Raw genomic sequence first — 19,526 nt, 5'->3', positions numbered from 1 at the left:
TCAATCCCAAGGAGGTGGGGGGGGATCTGATTTGGAGCCCGGCTTCAACAAAGACACATGGAAAGTGGGGGGCACCTTGACAGATGAGGGTAGTCCGGCAGAAGGGTTCACAATCCCATCGACCTCAAAAGGCCAAATGAACTTTGGAGCCAACCTCCGAAAGTCCACTTGGAGGGGAAGATCCTTTGATGACAACCAAACCTTCTGACCAAGATGCAGCATGGACCAAATGTTTCTGCAATGCTGCCAGTTAGCTTGTACAGAGGGCACAGCTACCTCATCCTCTTGGACAACAAACAAAGGAGGCTGGTAAGAGAGAAGCCATAAAAGGTAGACATGTGGAGGCCGAAACAAGAGTTGTGTGCATTCTCCACCCAAGGCAAAAACGAACTCCAGGAGGCAGGGTGACTGGTCGAGACACACCACAACACTCTAAAGGGACTGGTTGGCCCTCTCAGACTGGTCTTTTGACTCGGAGTTGTACCCAGATGATAAACTCATTGTAGCCCCTACAGTCAGGAAGAAGTAAGAACTTTATTGCCAAGTACATTTTTACAGGAATTTGACTTCGTGTTTGTTGCATGCAGAGCAGACAAAATAAGTAAAAATAAAAAGTAAGCGTATTTACAATACAATTTACATATTTAAAATCCAGTATAAGGAAGTGAAAAGTGTCTTGCGCAGGGTGATGGTGGTGCAGTGGAGGAGAGTGCATGATCACTGGTTGCTCAACACCTCCCCTAGGTCATAGTACTCCTAAGGAACTGTTAAAAGATCAGGAACACACAAATGTGACAAAAGAAACATGGAACTCCCATTTCTCAGCTTTCACAACTAGCTGATTCTCTAGTAGCCGTTGAAGAACAAGCTGAACATGCTAGATATGCTCCTCCGGGGTTTCGCAAAAAAAACAAAACAAGATGTCACCAAGATACATGACCATTCAGCATATCTCGCAGGATGTTGTTCATCAATCCTTGAAAAACAGTGGGAGCATTTGTTAAACCAAATGGCATCGCCAAATATCGTACTCAAAGTGGGAGTGTTGAAAGTTGTTTTCCACTTATCTCCCTGATGGATCTGCACGAGGTGGCTTCATGAAGAAACAGGCTTTGTGAAGAGGCAATTTCGTTGAGGCCTCAATAGTCGATACAGAGCTGTAAAGACCCATCCTTCTTAACGAAGAAAAGCCCCACCCCCACGGGTAAGGAAGAGGGATGGGCTAACCCAGCAGGCAGGGAATCCACTATATACTGCTCCATGGCCTCCTCTCGGATCTGGAGAGATTTTAGAGGCAGCGGGAGTGCAGCGGGGCATCAGGAAGCAGGTCGATTCCCCAGTCATATGGGTGGTGAGAAGGCAAGGAGAGTGATCACTGCTTGCTCAACACCTCCCAAAGGTCATGGTACTCCTCAGGAACTGTTAAAAGATCAGGAACCTCTGAGAGAGAAACTATGGAGGTGGGCTGGGAAGAGAGCTGAATGGAGGCAGCTTGAGAGACAGGAAACACTCCAACCAGTTAGCGAGCCCTTAGTCTAGTTAAACTGGGGGTTATGGGACCATAGCCAGGGTGATCCAAGAACTCCAAGGGAGGAAGAAGGAATTACCCCAGCTGAATCTGCTCACGGTGGTTCACGGAAAATAATCATTGTGAGAGGTATGGTTCTGTGTGTTACCTTCACGAGGATTCTCCCATCTATATCCAGTATTGTCTCTGGCATGATGTAATTCCATCGCGGGATCTTGGCCTGCTCTACCACCTCTTGGCTGATGAACCAGCCATCTGAAGCAGAATCCACCAGGATATTAAGATGGAGGGATTCAAGTTTCCACAGGAGTGTGCCAGGAAGCATCCTCTGGGAAGAGGAGGAGCAGGTGTAGTCACCGCTCGTCAACCCCCCTGCTAGGTTAGGGTTAGGGTTAGGGTTACGGTTAGGGTTAGGGCTGGGTTAGGGTTAGGGTTAGCTTACTGTCTTAGGGCTGAAAGGGCAGGAGGCGATGTAGTGGTCAGACTCTCCACAATACAAATAAACCCTCAAGGAAAGTCTCCTCTGTCTCTTGAATGGGGAGAGTCGTGCCCCGCCCAGTAGCATGGGCTCCACAAGTTTGAGGCTTGAACCAGGAATCTCCACCTCAGGAGCTCTAGATGAAGGAAAACCATGAAACGACTGACTTGACCACGCCCTCTACCTCAGACGGTTGTCCAGGCAGATAGAGAGGGGGATAAGGGACTCCAGGTCAGGGGTGGTGTCTCTAGCCGCAAGTTTGTCCCTTAATTGCTTGTCCAGCCCTCTCAGAAATGCTCCCTGGAGTGCAGTGTCATTTCAACTGCTCTCTGCTGCATAAATACGGACCTGGATCGAATAATCCACAGCCAAAGCTAAACCCTGAGTAAAAACTAAATAGTCTGATTGGCCACTCTGAACCACATGATCGAATACTAGCCTGAGTTCTGTCACAAACATTGTATGAGGAAGACACGGGAGCATGGTGTTCAATAACTACTATTGCCCACTGCCCAGCCCGGCAACAAATTTACCACAAATGCGATCTTTACCTTGTCCGAAGCATAGATTAGAGGTTGAAGGTTGAACTCTACCTACCTCACCTGAGTAGCAGCTAGAAATGGGAACGTGAGGCTCGCAGGTTGCGCCGGAGACCAACAATGATGTCTGATGTCTGGGGAGCCAAGCTCTCCACCGACGCAGATTTTGACTGAACGAACCGAAGATGCCGGGGTGGCTGGGTGAAGCAAGTCATAAACTTTAGAAGATAGCTCCTGGAGGGAGCTCAAAATGCCCAAAAGGAATTTATCATGCTGGCCAATAAGTGCACCCTGGTAGGCCAAAATATGCTGCAGGGACTCACTGTCTATGGGGTCAATTAAGGTTAGATCGTTCTGTTACCATAACTAGAAACGCAAGAACGGAACCCGAGAATGCAGACAGGAAACGAAACTCAACATGAAAGATTTTTTTACAGTGTTTACAAAGGTGTGAACGGTAGTGAACGGTGCGGGAAACCAAGCACAAATGGTGCTCCACCACGCAACAGTTAATATAAAGCAGAAAAGCAGGATTACAAAGTCAGAGACCGCTCAGTTACCAACAACAGGGATGAAACTACCAACACGGATGGCTGGTGTTGGCTGCTTTAAAAGCCTTTCAATCATGCTGATCAGCTGAAGGTGGAGAAGCAGCCAGCATGATCCAGGAAACAGGTCACTGGCACTCCCTAGGGGAAACACACAGCAACAAAAAACAGGCGCATGACAGAAGATAAAGGTAGAATTGAAGTCAGGAAACAGAAAAACCTAACAAATGACGGTTTGAACCAGAGGCAGAGCACAAAAATATCAACCCATTGGCACAAATTAAAAACATTAAACATTTCTGACTGCATTTTCACCAAACCAATATTGTGGAAGATTTTCATTGTTCGCTGAACAAAAGGTCCAAACAACTTGAAAAAATATCTACAGAACCAGTTGGGAGGTGAGAACAAACATAAATTGAAAAGAGATACAAAGTGCAGATCTTATTGAACATAAAATCTGAGTATTCTCCTGACTGGTTGCAGAGACTTTAGTGAAATTTGCCTAAAGAAACAGGTGCCAACAATTACAATACAATATCAATAGATTTTAATCGATAGAAAATACAGGGGACATTGTGTATACATATATGATGCATTTTTATAAACAAACTCACTATTGAAAGTGACCTAAACCTTAGGGTTTTGTATAAATGTATGCGTTTTGTGCAGTAAAATATTTGGTCGATTGGTGGTGCTAGAGATACATTTTTGTAAATTTAAAGATTTTTTTAAAATAACATTTTAACACGTGCGCTGAAATGTGTTCCGGTCTGATTCATATTCCAATTATTTTCTTTTTTCTTTTTTTAAAGTTAACAATTTCCCATTTACCGAATGGCTGCGGACAAGATTCATATTTGAGAAGAAAAACTGTCCTGGGGAGAAATTTCTATAAAGTGAGAAACTTTAAGCGTAGGTTATATTTATGGTCGGGATTTTTCAAAGTTAAACAGCGTCCGCGGTTCCTGAATATAATCAGAGCTGCAATTCCGTATCTATTTTTCAGGCCTTATTTTGAAGGGCAGGCTTCCGGTTTAACGCGGCAATAACGTTGGCTTTGACGCAGCAGCGGTGCGGCTGACGCGCTGACAGGACGCTACTGGAGTGCAGCCGTGGGCGCCCAGAGCTCATTGAAGTGTGTCTGCTGCAGAGTCCAACACTGGATTACCAGAGCACAGAGGTAAGCGTCTTCCTGCCACGGAGATTCTCCTCTTATTCCACCCGCGCGTTATTGTTTTCACACCGGCGCGCCGCCGGCTGACTTTATAGGATCCTGTTTCAAAGCTTGCGGGCAGACTTAATCAGACATTTGTGGTCAGGAGTGAGCAGCTGTGTTCTTGGGTTTGGGACAGTTGCTGCAGTAGATCCATCCAGGGATGCCGCACTCTGAAGCTTAATTCCCGGGAGGAAAGCCTCCGACCACGATCTTATCATTTTATAGCCACCCAAAACCTGCCATATTGTTATTTTCTCGGGTTTTTTTTCTCCGTTTGCAGGTTGCAGTGAACGAACCTTCTTGGTTGTCATTGTGAGTGTGACAGCAAGAGTTAATGGAATGCAAATTATGCGCCATGGAGGCGTGAGGAATAGTTTATTGTGCGGAATTACACGGGCCAGTGTTTGGTGCACTCAATGGTTTGGACACCAGCAGACACTTAGGGGAATGTGACTGCTTAATAGACATGGAAGGACATCGGCTTTTTTATTGTCAAAGCACAGAAAATGTTCTGCTGAAAATGTTCTGCAAAAAGTAAATAGAATTATTGACACGGGATCCACATTTCATGTTCTTGCATGACTGGTCTGTCCAAGGTCTGAAAAAACAGCATGCGACCTGAACACATGCAATAATTATACAAACCCACCTGTTTAACTATTTAACTATTTGCACTACTTGTCCCAGTTGTCATCTGATTAGAAAGACAATTTACCTTTAAAGGAGCACTTTGCAAACTATATCTGACCCCAAATAAATAAATAATATATGGATAACTAAATGTAAATAATGCACCATACAGCTTTGAGGAGAGCACCAAGCTGCCAGGCGGATTCGAACAGCAAAGTACTTGTTCTAGTGTTTGTTTTTGTGCTGTCGTCCGCTTGTCTTATCACAGGGCGACGCTGGACAGAGATACGGCCTGTTTGCTCAGAAATAACAGGACGCACACTGTTACAGCAGTGGGACATACTACTGGTCCTGGATTGATCTTAGAAAGAGTCTGTCCCTGAGGAAAATGGCGTTCTTGAACCTCCCCGGAGCGCAGAGCTCGCGTCCCACTCACTTCCTGCTGGCAGGTCAATCAGACGAGTATTGACTGAGTAGTAGCACACGCCTGTTTGAGTATGTGTCAGCAGAGGAGCTGTATATGTTCCCGTGGGTCAGTGGAACAAACGCATCGGTCTTGTGTCCGGTATGCAGCTCAAAGCCAAGCAGCCGCCACCCCAACCTCCTGCACATGTTCTCCAGCAATTACAGCAGGTCAAACAGAGAGGGTGCGCAATAGAACTTCACAAGAACATCCGAAGTTGTTTTCTTGGTGTTTTTGAACAGTAAATCCAGGTTCGTGGTGTTCCTCTGTAGCTTCGCACACACGGTTGATAACCTGTGGAGTGTGGACGGGAGCCCTGGAGCGACGCCGCACTTGTTAATATTTTATCACGTATGTTCAGTCGGTGGTTTGGAGTCACGTTACACAGGTCGCCTGGATTTCTGGAGCAAACTGTCAGAAGGACAAATCTGCAAAAGAATTTCAAGGGTTCGCCAAAGCCAGCTTGAATCGAATTTCCAGATATTTTCACGTGTCCACCACAGATTCATATCTTCACTCTATTTCTTCTGTAATCTCAACCCAACCTCCTGCCGGACGCTTTGCTGAAAACTGTCCAGATAAATGTTTTCATCTATTATTCCACTGACTTTCTTCTATGCGCCAGACAGTAAAAACAAATAAATCCTATCTAAATGTTAAAAATGTAACAGAGCCCGTCAACTTGAGTTTTGCTTTCACCAGGATCATCCTGGTGCTACTAATGACGGGCATACAACACCGCTCAGTTGTGGAACTCATGTGCTCTTTAGAAACTTTAACAACCACTATGAAAACCAGTATGAGCGGCGTAGACCAGAGCTCATCATCACTGGTGAGATCCAGCTTAATGCAAACACGAGCGGCGGTAAATAACTGCATCCGTGTTTGTTTACGGTGGAGGCTGATCTGTTTGTGTTGTCTCGGTTACTCAGACTTTGGATACAGCCGCTGCTGCTGGGTAGATTTTTTTGATCAGGCCGGATGTTTCTGCCAGACACCAGGTTTCTGTTTCCACTCCATTAATGTTACAGCAGGTTGCTTAGTAACCCCATTCCTCCTTTTCCTCTCGTGCGCTCTCTCCCCTTCTGCTGCCGTCGGGTGAAGTGTGCATGGGACTCAAGTGTTGTGTTTTGCCTTTTCAAGGTCCGTGACACAAAGACGCCCCCCCCCCCCCCCCCCCAACCACCGCTGCCGCCATCAGACACATCAACAACACAGAGAAAGAGGCAATTTATGCACTAGTCATGGATTTAAGCCTCTTGCTGATATCACATCCAGCCTCCTCCCCCCGTCCATGTGGCGTATCCACCGCTGATGGAAAACAACAGCAATGAGCAGCTGTTGGCAGATATTTCAATAGTCGTCGGCCAACCCTGCTCATCTCACACAAACAAAGCTGGAATTACAAAGTGTCAGTGATGCAGGGCTTCTAAATCACCCGCTGTAAAATACAGCCAACGCTCCCAAAGGTTGTGCTGCCTGTTGTTGATGGAGCTGCCTGTGGTGGAGTCGCTGGTGCCTGGGTGTGATGGCCGGGAACCACATTCCCCAGATAGATGGATGCGTCCCTGCCGCGCGCTCATTTCACACGAGGATGCCTTCACAGCACTTAAAATTGCTGGATTATCACATCTCTGTTTATATTCACGCTCATCCGCCATATCCTATGACTCAATTATCAGGTAGTTCTGTCACACGGCTGCTCCGAGTTATATTAGGGAGAGCACTCAAAGCTTCCCGTCTCCGTTGGAGTCAAAACATCCAGCAGCGGGACAGGGAAACACTCGGCAAACTGCCTCTCTCACACAGTTGGATCGTTTCACGCCCAATTATGTAAGCCAGGAGGAATCTCTGACGGACACATTAATGAACATCGCAATCAGCGTCTCCAGGACATTCACATGTCCTTTTAGTTTCCACACACCAGAAAAGAACAGCCTGTAAATGACATAATTTCTTTTGCCGTTGTTTTCTGTTTAATGCCGCAGTCACGGCCCCAGTCTCTATTGTGCATGGTCAGCAGCATTTCCTCGGCAGTCTGCTCTGGCGGGCAACTTTTGCGAGGCCTCATCCATCACACGCAAACGTGACACGAACGGCGCGGTGGCTAGAAGAACAGCCACCATAATTTAGGCCGGAGGCATCATCTAAGTCGGGGGATGTCGAAATCCTGTCGTCAAAGGCCGCAATACAGCACAGAAGTGTTATAGAAGTAGAGTTATAGTACTACATATAATATTATAGGCTGGTTAGCACTCTTCTGGAAGGGTTTGGCTCCCTCGGGGGCCAGGGGATTCGAACTTATCTCTGTTCTCCCAGCGCCCCTGTGGGCTCTCTCGCCACAAGCGAGTTTGTTTCCATCATTACGGATCGTACGTTCTGAACTCAGTATATACAGGAAGGAGCGGGAGTCACGACAGCTGGAGAATCAACGTTATGCCGCGTGTGCAGACATTGTGTAACACACAAGCGGGCTGTTGGGACTGAAACAAAGGGTGCAAACAGTCCCACGCTGATCCAGCAGCACAAGAAGACACACACTGTAACGTTGACGATAGCACATATCTCTTCCACTGGTGATTCCTTGTGTCAAAGCTGCAGAAATATTGCTGCTTACTGACAGCGAACAGAGTTACTTCAGCAACAATCAGCCGTCTGTTTAACTGAACATTAACAGACTTTATATGAAAACAATGGTAGACAGGATCGTCGCTGTGGTATGATTATTACTGTAAAATGACACTGCTGACATTTCAGTATTGGCATATTTCAGCGTGGATCAATATTCATTCGAGATTTGTTCCGCGTTTTAAATGTTGCGCCTGAAAATTACCTGAGGGACCATTTTGGTGAAAGGGTCTTTTTCCTGGCTGCGGGGCCTCTCTGATCCAACTTTCCTGACTTCTGGAGAGGAGCCCGGAGCTTTTGCTGAAAAGATCCATCCCCCTTCCTAAACTGTCAGCCCGCTGGCATTCCTGCCACGCCGACTCCTAAAGCTCAACATTGCTGGCTAACTCACGCTGCATCTGTTTGGAACATGCAACAAATTGTCGTCGACTCTGGGATGATGGCGCTGGCCCACCCTGGGACCATTCGTTGATGGCCTGGAATGATAACCTGGCTGAGTGGTCTAAGGTGGGGGGTCGAGGTCCCAGTCGCTTTTGCGGGCATGGGTTTGGATCCTCAAAGAGGTCTAGAACCAACTGCCTCAGACCTTTGAGGACCACGAGTCCGACAAGGCCAGAACTGCCATGAGACCGAGCCCCGTGAATGATGACACCTGTGCTGTGTGTCGCTCTGGTATTTCATTTACGTAGCGCTCAAAAGAATTCCAAGGCACATCCCCCTTGAGCTGTGTCCATTACCAACAGGAGTGGGTGATTGTGGTCTGCGTCCCCTCATGACAGCGACGTGGCCGTTACTGAGCATACATTTCCTTTTATGCTCCATTTGTTTGAAATGAACTTCAAATAGCTTCATTGAGGTATGTGTAGAATCCCAGGCCACCGTCCAGCGTGGAAGCTGTTTATGGAAGAGAGCTGGGAGGGCTGGGGGGTGGGGGGGGTCTCACTTCAATTAGGTGGATAAGCTGCTGCTCTGGAGCGGCCCTTTCGAGCCATGTTTGGAGCTGTTTGGTGGGATCCACGCACAGCGCTGGATAGTTTCTATCCTCTCTGCCATTTGTTGACAAAGCAGGAGTCAAGCGGCGTTACATAACGGCCCGACAGCCCAGCGAGAGCTAAGTGTGTGTTGAGAGCCCCTTTGTGCTAGCTTAGCTCGCTTTAAAGGCAGCATCTGACAGCAGCACAGAGACACCCCCCTCCCCTGTGGAAGTTAAGAGACAATCTATTTATTGCTCCCAAATTTTCAGAAGCTTCTTATCAAAGGGGGAGAAAAGGTAGAAACACCCCCCCCCCCACACACACACACACATTATTGAAATAAAGACATTAGTGCTGACACTAAGCTTTCTGTACAAAATATTTCAGGATGTTGGCAGAAGTATCCCAAAATAACTGATAAGTGCTGCATCAGGCATTCACATGTTAACATGAGGTATGAACTGATCATGGAGGTTCGGTGGGGGAGGGACAGGGGAGGGTGGAAGTTTTTTATGTGCCGCTCCGCACAGTTGTTGAGTGGGTGCCACATTCTCAGGTGGCATGTGGTGACAGGCCCATCTGGGCACCCTGTTGTAAAACAAACAAACAGACCCCCAACCGAGCGGAGGTCAAGGTCAGAGCCAGGAGATGAGATCCTCAAAGCTCGGCTGCAAAACTCTGGAGGCTCCAGACGTTCCAGTTGTCTGCAGACAGACGCCTCGCTGCGCACTTTATCAAGTAGGTAACCGTCCAGGACGCTTTGAGGTACTCGGAGCCTTTTGGGAGCTGCTTATTTCGGAAAACTATTTTAGTTACGCCCCACAAGACCTCAGATGGAGAAACGCGTGCTTGAAAAAGACTTGATGAATGTTTTTCCTCAGGCTTCCGGGTGTCAGACTGGTAATGCTGCCATCCTTTCAGCCTCTCCATTTAGTCCTCCCTGCGCTCAAATCTGACCTCCGCATCGCGTTTAGAACCATTTTACCTTTTAAGTCACCAAATCTACCCATGTTTTGAGGCTGACCTTTGAAACTGTGCATTATAATGAGTCGCAAGTGATTTTCTGTTTGACAGGAATAATATCTCTTCTTATTTTCCTGTTTATTTTGGCGTGGAGTTCCCGCGCTGCTCTCTGCATTTTTCCTCGGCTGGATGATGACCCGCTTCGTGCTGCTCTGCTCTGATCTATCTTTTCCTAAAAAGGCCAAGGGTGATCTCTGCTTTCATGTGTTTGCGCAGCCAGCTGGACACTGCGAGCTATCATCTTCCTATTATCTATGATATATGGCAGGTTCACAAGCATCCGTGTGTCCCTGTGCTGTACGTTGGCCATTTTAGGGTTCATCCGAGGATGCAGCGGAAACAGGGTTGACGTTGGCTCCGAGCTCCTCTGGAAGGAATATCTGATAATGGTTTTGGAAAGGAAATCATGGACACTTTCCCTTTGTTGCAGCGGGTCAGCAGGAACTCTGACTGTATTTATGACTGTAATTATGGAGTGTTTCGGGCTCTGACTGCTTTAAAAGGCTTTTGCTTCACGTCCCACTGGGACCTGTTTGAAATTGTTCCCATTTTCCCCATCCGTTTAGGCCTATTTGTGGAGGGTTCCAGTTGGAAAGCGTGTTTTGTAGAAAGCCTGATTTGCAGAGCAGCTTATTGATGTACAATCCTCGATACAACATGAGTAAGAGTTAAGAAGCCGCCAGCATTAGTCTGAATCATCCTTAGGCTGATACAAGTGAAAAATCCGTATCATGTGTTACATTTAGCAGATGTTGCTGTTCTCTACCTGCGCATGTTTGTGTCGTGACTCAATCATCTTGACTCAATATGAACATCCTAAATCAGCCGTGCTGGCTCGGTACAATGAGAGACTACTGTGGCTCTTCTTCACATATTTCTCCTCCCCACACTCATTTCCACAGCGAGAACAGATTATTGTTGGCATCACATGTGTTATTCTGAACAGTCAGATCAATCATGTCTCGTGTTTATTTTGACTAATGTGAATTTTAATATCACTGAGATGAACCATAAACATGAAAACGGGATCTCGCCCACCAGGAAACCCTGTGTTTAAGGCTGGAATCTGACATCGTTGACCTTATTGTCTTAGTTTATTTTAGCTATTTACAGAACACAAAAATTATTATTCAGCTTTTGTTACCTGATATGTCTAGAGTAGAAGATAAACCCCTTTATTAACCAGTAGTGTAGTATTTTTACTTTGATACACAACTGATAATTAAGTTTTAATGAGGAAATGTTCTATATAATGTCACATACGATGTTGATCCTGTGGATAGTTGCATTATTTTTATTATTGTTGTTGTTGTTGTTGTTCATGTTTTACATGACCTAAGTTGAATTTTTGGTTGTGTGTTGCTGTGTTTCCAGGCCTCTCCAGAAGAGGGCAGCATAAGGCCGAGCGCTTCTCTCGGTGAGTCTTCACACGAATTATTTAATTCATTAATTAAGTATCACCACTATTTTTGTAATTCAAAAATGTCTTTAATTCGACCAGTTAAGCGCAAACACAAATTCTCTGACTGTATTTAAGCTCTTTCCTTCCATATCTTCACACAAGAATGTTGCTTTCTAGTCCCGTCAGGCCCTCGAGCAGTTGGCGCCGTGAGGATCACACCTGTGGGCGCCATGAAAGGCTCTCCGGACCTCATTCCTGCAGCAGGTGACGAACCCGCCTCATTAATCTTTTCAGGTCCGACAACACGGACAGAGAGATCGTAAAAGACAACGCACCACCAGCATGTGCAGAGAAAGGAGAGTTTCCAGTTGCTCCACTTCCAACTCGTGTTCGTTTAACCAGATCATAGAATACCTGTTTAACAACCTGGTTTTAATGTTTAGCTCTTCATGATCATGTTAGAGATGATTCCAGCATCAGTGAGGGAGCTGAAGATGACTAGAAGATGATTTCTGTTAACATGTTTTTAGATTTAGACCCCAGCAGAGTGAGCAAAGGGAGGGGTGTCGTCACTCTGAGGGCCACCCTCGTCCACATCGACGATGAAGGTCACATCACCGAAAAGCCAAACACCTTCACGACACCAAGTAAGTCACGGGAAACAGCTGTTTGCGCACAGCTCAGCGCGTGATGCGACAATATGATGGTTGCCTGCTCATGTGAGAGAAGGAACACGCTGCACATTCTGATCGTGTTTATTTCTCAAGGTGCAAAGTTGCCTTTAAAGACTTTTTTTTTATTGCCGCGTGGCCAGGATTATGTAAGTTGCCATGTTTTAAAGTGCAGATAAAGGCCATCGATTGCTCGTATTTTCACAGGCGTGTCAAAGAGCGTTTTTGTCATGAGCCGCCTACGCTGCACTTTTGAGCAGGGCACCATGACTGTGGGCCTATGTTCCATACTGGGGGCCGGCCATGGCTTTTTGGGGAGATACTGGAATTGTTGGTGAGGCCGGACAGAAAGGCCAGCGAACAAATGGCCTTTACAGCTGATTGAATAGGCTCTTTGTTCAGGTGACAGAGTTCACTGATTGTGGGAGAATCTTTTTTTTTTTTTTGTTCTGTGAATATTTAACAGAGGAAACCACCAGACATATTGATATTGATACCGAACAGGGTGAAATGGAGATTTATTTGGCCAGGAATTAGTTGGTTTTTTTTGTGGTTTCCCACCCCACGTTCCCTGGAAAGCTCTACGTTTATTACACTCGGATTGTGGACTTGTTTTAGGGGACTGGACAAGCCGGATTAATGGTGACAGCTCCAAACCGGGGCTGGCGGAGGGGCAGAGGGACATAACAACTGAGCTGCCTCCTGTAAACAGCCTTCAGTACCAGGTATGCTTTCCTCCTGCTCTCCTTTCTTGACCGCGTTATTCCCTTCGGGGTCACTGGGAGGGTGCTGGAGCCTATCCCGGCTGCATATGAAGTATGCAACCTGCTCAACAGTACCTCGGCGGTGCTCCGAAGGTGTCCTGGCACCTCCCCCCTGCTACCAGAAGGCCTTCCATGTGTTGTCCACTCCAGGGCTTGAACCAACAACCCTCTGCTTCTCAGCTCAAGTCCCTACAGACTGTTTTCCTCCACCTCACCAGGCATTGTGTTCGCCTCTTCAAGCGGTGAATTTCAGTGCCTTTTCTCCTCACTCTCAGGTGTATTCACCAGAACCCATCAACCAATTCCCGACCCCATCATCCGCCGACCCTCAGATCTGCATCACATCGGGTTCCAGCTCTGTTTATCCCTGCACCAGCACCGTTAACCCCACCATCGTGCTGCTGCAGCACAACAGAGGTGAGCGCGGGCGCCTGCGGGAATGCTTATGGGAAGGTTTTAAGCTTTATAGTGTTCATGGTTGCACATCTGGGTTGGAAATTAGCTGGCTGTTGCTTGATCTCAATGACGTCTTATCTGTGATCGATTGTCTTGTCCTGCGCTGTGTTGCATATGCATGTCATGGGTCACTGTCCTGTCCTTGTCTGTTTTCATTTGTTTTCTCTCACAGCAGAGCAGAACAAGCACCTTTCTCATTCCAGAGGTACGCACTGGGCTCCCACAGATTTCAAATGCACCCAATTTTGTGATTTTATGTTGCACTTTATGTTCACTTTTGTTGCTGAGCTTTTTGTCATTTTCCACGAATCAGTCAAATGACTCTAATCTGAGTATAAATACAAAATCCTCATTAAATAATAACTCAGATTAGATTAACATCTGTGGTATTTTATTTTAGAAGTCGAAAGAAAAATATTTTAGAAATGGTTTATGAATAAAATATAAAACACAATATAAAAGCTGCATAATTCAATATAAAAATGCTAAATTTGACAACATCCATTTGTTTGATTAATTTTCAACTGCTTTATGATTAATATCCCTGTAAAACTATTTACAACTGGTAAAGCGTTGCCTTATCGAAAGGGTTTAACATTACATCAATGATTTCTAATCAATGCTAACTGACTAATGGAATCCTTTCATCATTAATCAGTCCTGATGGTTTTACATGAGAGGATTATTTGCAAAATGCCAAGAATGTTTGTGTTTGTTCTCTGTTGTGCATCTCATTCTTAATGCCAGGTAGAATATTTTTACAGTTTAATGGGGCTGTGTTTGCCTTTTGGTTATAAATGATTAATACAAGCTGTTTACAGTGAGGCTGATTTTTTTTTTTTGGTGTTTTTTTAGTTGAAATTGTGAAAATAAGAATTATTAGTATTACTGAGATTCTGCTACATTTATAAGAAAGTGTAGAGAAAAAAAGCATCATATCAGACAAGCTCAGCTTCTATGTTCTATGTGTATGGTAATAACATTATTGTCATTTATTTTACAGTTACAGAATTATTCTCACTGTCATGGTGCCCGATGAGGCTCCTCATGACGATGCTTTCTGTCATAGATCCGACCCCAGAAAGGGACAAAAGTCCTGATCCCGGTAGAGACTCGGTCAGTCCGGGGCCTGACATGGACTGGACCAGAACGCGGCTGCCGCTGCACTCTCCTCCTCTCAACAGACCCGTGGCGCCCGTACGGGTAAGAACAGCGTCCTCACGTCCAACTGAGGAATGAATGAATTAGCTGCAGCGGCTCTTCAGTTTAAATTCCAAGAAGTGGATCGTTACAATTCTAATATTACCTCATAACATGTTATTTCCATATTTGACTTTCAGAACACTGAAAAATCCAAGGACTGGTACAAGACAATGTTCAAACAGATACACAAGATACCTGGTAGGTTTATGCATTTGTTTCCGTGCGCCACGGGATCGTTTTGCCTGCTTTATACGTCGTTCTGTCACCATTTGCATGTTGTGGATGTTATGTCACACTGTGCTGTCTCTCCATCACTGTGCTCAGAGTCCATTGAGGAAAACCCTTATCGCCCCTCCTACATTTTCCCTGAGAACTATGACGTTCAGGTGAAATCAAAAGGTACCAGATGGCGGTCACTCCCCTCTCTCCGGCTCCACTAACGCAGACCTTTCTCAGATACTTGAGCCGTGCTGTCAACCCATCCCACAAAAGCGCATATTTGACCACGGCGAAAGTATTTGAAGTGTTTTCACTTAACCTCCCCTCAGGTCTGTTTTGTATCAGCGCGTCGCTATTTTAAGTCTTTAATAAACTGCAGGTTTCACACAGATTTCCTGATCAAAAACACAGACAACATTTTCAAATTGAGGGAATAGTTTGGCATCTCAGGCTAGAAGACACAGATGGTGTTTAATCATTAAAAGATGCCTGGACAAAAAAACAAATCCTGCATGAATAAAAGACAAGTAATAATAAAAGATTATTGTCTGTGGATGGGACATTTTTAAAAGACTTGTGGGAAATAGCCATTTGATTTGATGGTCCCATTTGGGACAAATATAAATATATGAGCGTCTCCTCATCAGTTCTGTCCATTTTATGGTTCCAAAAAAAAACTTACAATGACCTATAGAATTAATTTGGATTTGTCATCTAAAATATGATTTGTCATGAGGTCTTGATTAGGAAAATATGTAAACCTCCATTGTGTCATTACACTTTTATTTAATAACATTGCAAACACTCATTCTGTTTGGCTTTTTTCTCTTCGACTATATTAAATCTTTATGATTTCTAAAAGATTTCCCTTAAATCGGGAGGCGTTGTCAGACTGGAGAAGATAACGTGTAGTGTCTCACTGTGGCCACTAGGTGGTGGTGCAGCTCTGTTGCTGCTGCCTGGTTTGGCCCTGAAGGCAGTGCGCCCTCTTTAGGTCAAGTCGTGTTACTGCAGTTTGTCAGTTGTAGAAGGACATGCATAAAATATGAAAAAAAAAATTACATCCTGTCCACATAGTGATTTATTATTCAAAATGTGTCACGGTTTTTAACAATAACACGTAATTCTGGCTTCTCCATGACTGTCGAGCTTCCTGATCGTGACAGTTGAGGTCTTTTGAGTTGCATTATATTAATCGTTCAGGACCTTGACGCTTATTGACACTGTGATCTGTTTTTAGTTCAATATTGGTTCCTGTAAAGTGCTCTGTTTTAACACTGTTCAAGCTGTAATGCTTGGCCTAATGGAGGGCGAGAGCCTGTGAGAAAATCTCCTGAATTATTTAGTCTATTACTAAAGTCTGCTACTTTTCGGTAGAAACTTTTCTCAGCTCATTCCTTCCTGTGCTGTTTTCAGACGATGGTCCCAGTCCATTCGGTTACTTGAAAGATGGTGAGTTTTATTCATCGCCGACACGCTGCATTCATGTTTTTCCACGTAACCACTGAGAACATCAGGCTGTTGATGCTGATCAATATTGGTGTGACTTTTATCAGTGAAGACGGTCCCACGCTCAAAAAGCAACATTGAGGTGGATTCAAAAGGCTGCTCGATGCCTGTACCAGCGCGGTCCTCTTCCCTCAAACCCTCCACCAAAAGGTACATGATGGTCAATGATTAAACAAATGAGAAAATTTCAACTCTAACTACTTGTTAATTAATTTTCCTCTCATTGAAATGACAATAGTTGAATAGCAATTTCATTTACAAAAGAAAACACTAAAAATATAGAAAGAAAATGTATACAGGAAGTCTGGTTTCATCACATTGTCAAACAATGTTGACTGATTAAATTACCAAGGTAGAGTCAACTGTGAATTGGATTATCAGGAGAGCGAGAGGGAGGCAGACTGAGAGAGAGGGAGAAGGAGGGGGAGAGAGAGGAAGGGGGAGAAAGAAGGGGAGAGAGATGGAGAAAGGGTAAGAGAGGGAGGGAGGCAGAGAGAGACGGGGAGAAGGAGGGGAGGAAGAGGGAGAGAGAGAGAGGGAGGAGGGAAAGGGAGAGAGAAAGAAGGGGAGAGAGATTGAGAAGGGGAGGGAGACAGAGAGAGGGAGGCAGAGAGAGAGGGAGAGGCAAACAGAGAGGGGGAGGGGAGGGAGAGGCAAACAGAAAGGGGGAGGGAGAGAGGGAGAAGGAGGGAGAGAAAGGGAAGGGGAGAGAGGGGGAGGAAGATAAAGGGAGAGAGGAAGGAGGAGAGAGAAAGAGAGGGGGAAGATAAAGGGAGAGAGGAAGGAGGAGAGAGAAAGAGGAGGGAGAAAGGGAGAGAGAAAGGGGAGAAAGAGAGACAGGGAGAGACAGACAGAGGGGGCAGGGAGGGAGAGAGGAAGGAGGAGGGAGGGAGAGGGTGAGATAAATAGAGAGAGGAAGGGGGAGAGGGGGAGGGAGAGAAAGGAAGAGAGAGGGGAGACAGACAGGGGGAGAGAGGGAGAGAAAGGGAGACAGGAAGGGGGAGAGAGAGAGGGAGGGAGAAAGGGAGAGAGGAAGGGGGAGAGAAGGAGGGAGGCAGAGAGAGAGAGGCAGGGAGAGAGAGAGGGAAGGAGGGACAGGGAGGGAGAGAGAGAGCAAGGATAATGAAGGCAGACATCTTTATAGTGAAAAAAAATCATAGACTGTGCAGGTTACCATGGAGACTATTTGATAAGGATTGGCTGCCACCCCCCCACCCCTCCGTGACACCCGCCTCTCCGCAGAAACGAGTGGGAGCCCCCGGATAAGAAAGTCGACACCAGGAAGTACCGCGCGGAGCCCAAGAGCATCTTTGAGTACGAGCCGGGGAAATCATCAGTGCTCAAGCTGGAGAGGACGGTATGCTAACTCGCCCGCCTCTTTCATTCTCTCTCTTTCTCCCCCCGCGTCGGTCGGCGTGCATGTCGTGTGAGCTGTTCCCTATCCTCCACCCGCCGCTCAGCACCCCTTCTGACGGCTCCTTCATTAACAGCTGCGTCTGCACAGCCTGAACTACCGTTGTGCTCAAAATTCCTGAAAGGTGGTCCGGTGCAGTGACAGATGATGCTCCCTGGCTACGGTGGGGGGGGGTGATCAGTTACCAGGAAATCTGTCTTCCTCTATTCAATTTAAGGTTAGTGGAGCGGAACTGCTCGCTGTGAGAGGACTCCAGCCAGGACACCAACATGGATGCTGTGGACGAGCCGTGACTCCTGTCTGAGCTCCTAACAATCCGAGTCGAACAATCCGAGTCGAATCCGCTGCCATCGTATTATTTAACAAGCCTCGGGCCCCAAATCATCTCTTTTATAACCTTTAGGCACCACAGCTTGGATTTTAGAGATGAGTTTGTATTTCCCTTTTATGTAATAGAGGGCACGGATGTGTAATTACTGTCTGTTTGATGCACATCAAACTAGTTGGTGTTGCTCATTCGGATCTGGCTCCGTACCAGTGTCAACAAATCCGCTTGCTCCACTTGGAATAATGGACGTTGCTGTTAATTTGCTGTTACGTGTTGAGTTGTTACGGGTCAGTGTTCTCGTTGCATTTTGCATAAAAGATCTTTTCATTTCTACAGTCGTGTTGTGAGTGGACGCAAACATCAACAGCACAGAGACCAAGCAGCTCAAGTGACAGTAGCTCTGTCTGAATGACAGGCGGGTGGTTTAATGATAGACGCTAGCATTAGTCCACACTTTCCCTCAAAGGATCAAGCTCCAAAAGCCACAGAGAGGCCTGAGGTCATGCTTGAAAGTCAGTTTGTACTCTATTCATGTGTAATATGCCCATAGTGGAATGGTAATAGTGACACAATGGTAAGCTATAACAGGACAGGGATGCTAACTGGCTAAAAAAAAAAGGATTCGATAAGGTTTTGTTGGGTGTATCAGTTGATTTCAGATGTAGATATGTGGTTGGTCTTGACTGGTGCTTCACCCGGCGAATTAAGAATTTGCAAGCTCTCTTTTCTATTGATGCGATAACCACAAAGTTCAGGACAGAAAGATACAAATCACTCTACAAAACAGCAAAAATACCAACAAAATACACACAAACCATAAAATCAACAAGAATGGTGACATTGAGATAGAATGACATCAGTAGGAATGCCTTTAAAATGATTCAAACTAGTGCTGTTAAACAATTTCAGTTTTAATCAGAGGGCTGCGGTGGATTAATTTGATTTATTTATTATTTCTAAATTTACACGCGCACAACTGTAACTCTGCTTGGACAAACTGCCCTAAATGCCTCCTCAATTGTGTTTAATAAAATTCTAATCACATTAGTTACGTTGCTGGATTATCACGTTCATTTTGACAGCCCTAATTTAAATGAATCAGCTGAATCAACTGAAGCTGGGGCAGCTAATTATTCCATTTAAAAGGGGAAAAAATACCCTTCAGCAGCACCCCCCCTCCCCTTCCCACCCCATCCCCGTCAAATAGACAGGAAGTTTATTACTAAATGCCTTCTAAACAGCGTTGCTCCCTTCTGATAGACAAGCAAGTCCAGTTTACACTGTGGTAGAGTTGGCAGCGATGCGTAATAGACCCACCACCAGTAATAAATGCAGTTGCCAAGCGAGTAGGAGAGGCAATTAAGTGACATCACAGACCAATAAAAGGTAGTAAATACGATCTGCTTTCTACAGTACTGATGTAAACACAAGTTCTTTAACATAATAAAACCCCAATAAAGGCATCAGCTTCGTTAAAAGTTCTTCAACATGAATTTTAATGTGAAAGCAGCCAATATTCTGGAGCCACAA

At 45.6% G+C, this 19,526-nt stretch overlaps 1 protein-coding gene across 8 annotated transcripts in view; it reads left to right on the top strand.

Moving 5' to 3' along the window:
- The first annotated feature begins 4,158 nt into the window (after positions 1-4,158).
- Positions 4,159-19,526, top strand: part of sorbs1 (sorbin and SH3 domain containing 1) — a 32,706-nt gene continuing 17,338 nt past the window's right edge. The window contains exons 1-13 of one of the 8 annotated variants that reach the window (XM_029834704.1): positions 4,159-4,276; positions 11,405-11,447; positions 11,610-11,696; positions 11,963-12,079; positions 12,722-12,828; positions 13,143-13,284; positions 13,496-13,528; positions 14,393-14,526; positions 14,664-14,724; positions 14,851-14,925; positions 16,162-16,197; positions 16,302-16,404; positions 17,497-17,611. In XM_029834704.1, coding sequence (XP_029690564.1) covers positions 11,663-11,696; positions 11,963-12,079; positions 12,722-12,828; positions 13,143-13,284; positions 13,496-13,528; positions 14,393-14,526; positions 14,664-14,724; positions 14,851-14,925; positions 16,162-16,197; positions 16,302-16,404; positions 17,497-17,611 — 957 coding nt within the window. In that variant the 5' untranslated portion in view covers positions 4,159-4,276; positions 11,405-11,447; positions 11,610-11,662. Of the gene's footprint in view, positions 4,277-9,592; positions 9,746-11,404; positions 11,448-11,609; positions 11,697-11,962; positions 12,080-12,721; positions 12,829-13,142; positions 13,285-13,495; positions 13,529-14,392; positions 14,527-14,663; positions 14,725-14,850; positions 14,926-16,161; positions 16,198-16,301; positions 16,405-17,496; positions 17,612-19,526 lie in introns of those variants that run through there. The other 7 variants (XM_029834700.1, XM_029834699.1, XM_029834698.1 and 4 more) reach the window with 7 other exon arrangements.

This window comes from Takifugu rubripes, chromosome 4, assembly GCF_901000725.2.
Source record: "Takifugu rubripes chromosome 4, fTakRub1.2, whole genome shotgun sequence".
In the NCBI taxonomy this organism is placed as follows: domain Eukaryota; kingdom Metazoa; phylum Chordata; class Actinopteri; order Tetraodontiformes; family Tetraodontidae; genus Takifugu; species Takifugu rubripes.
This window is presented reverse-complemented; position numbering and strand designations above follow the sequence as displayed.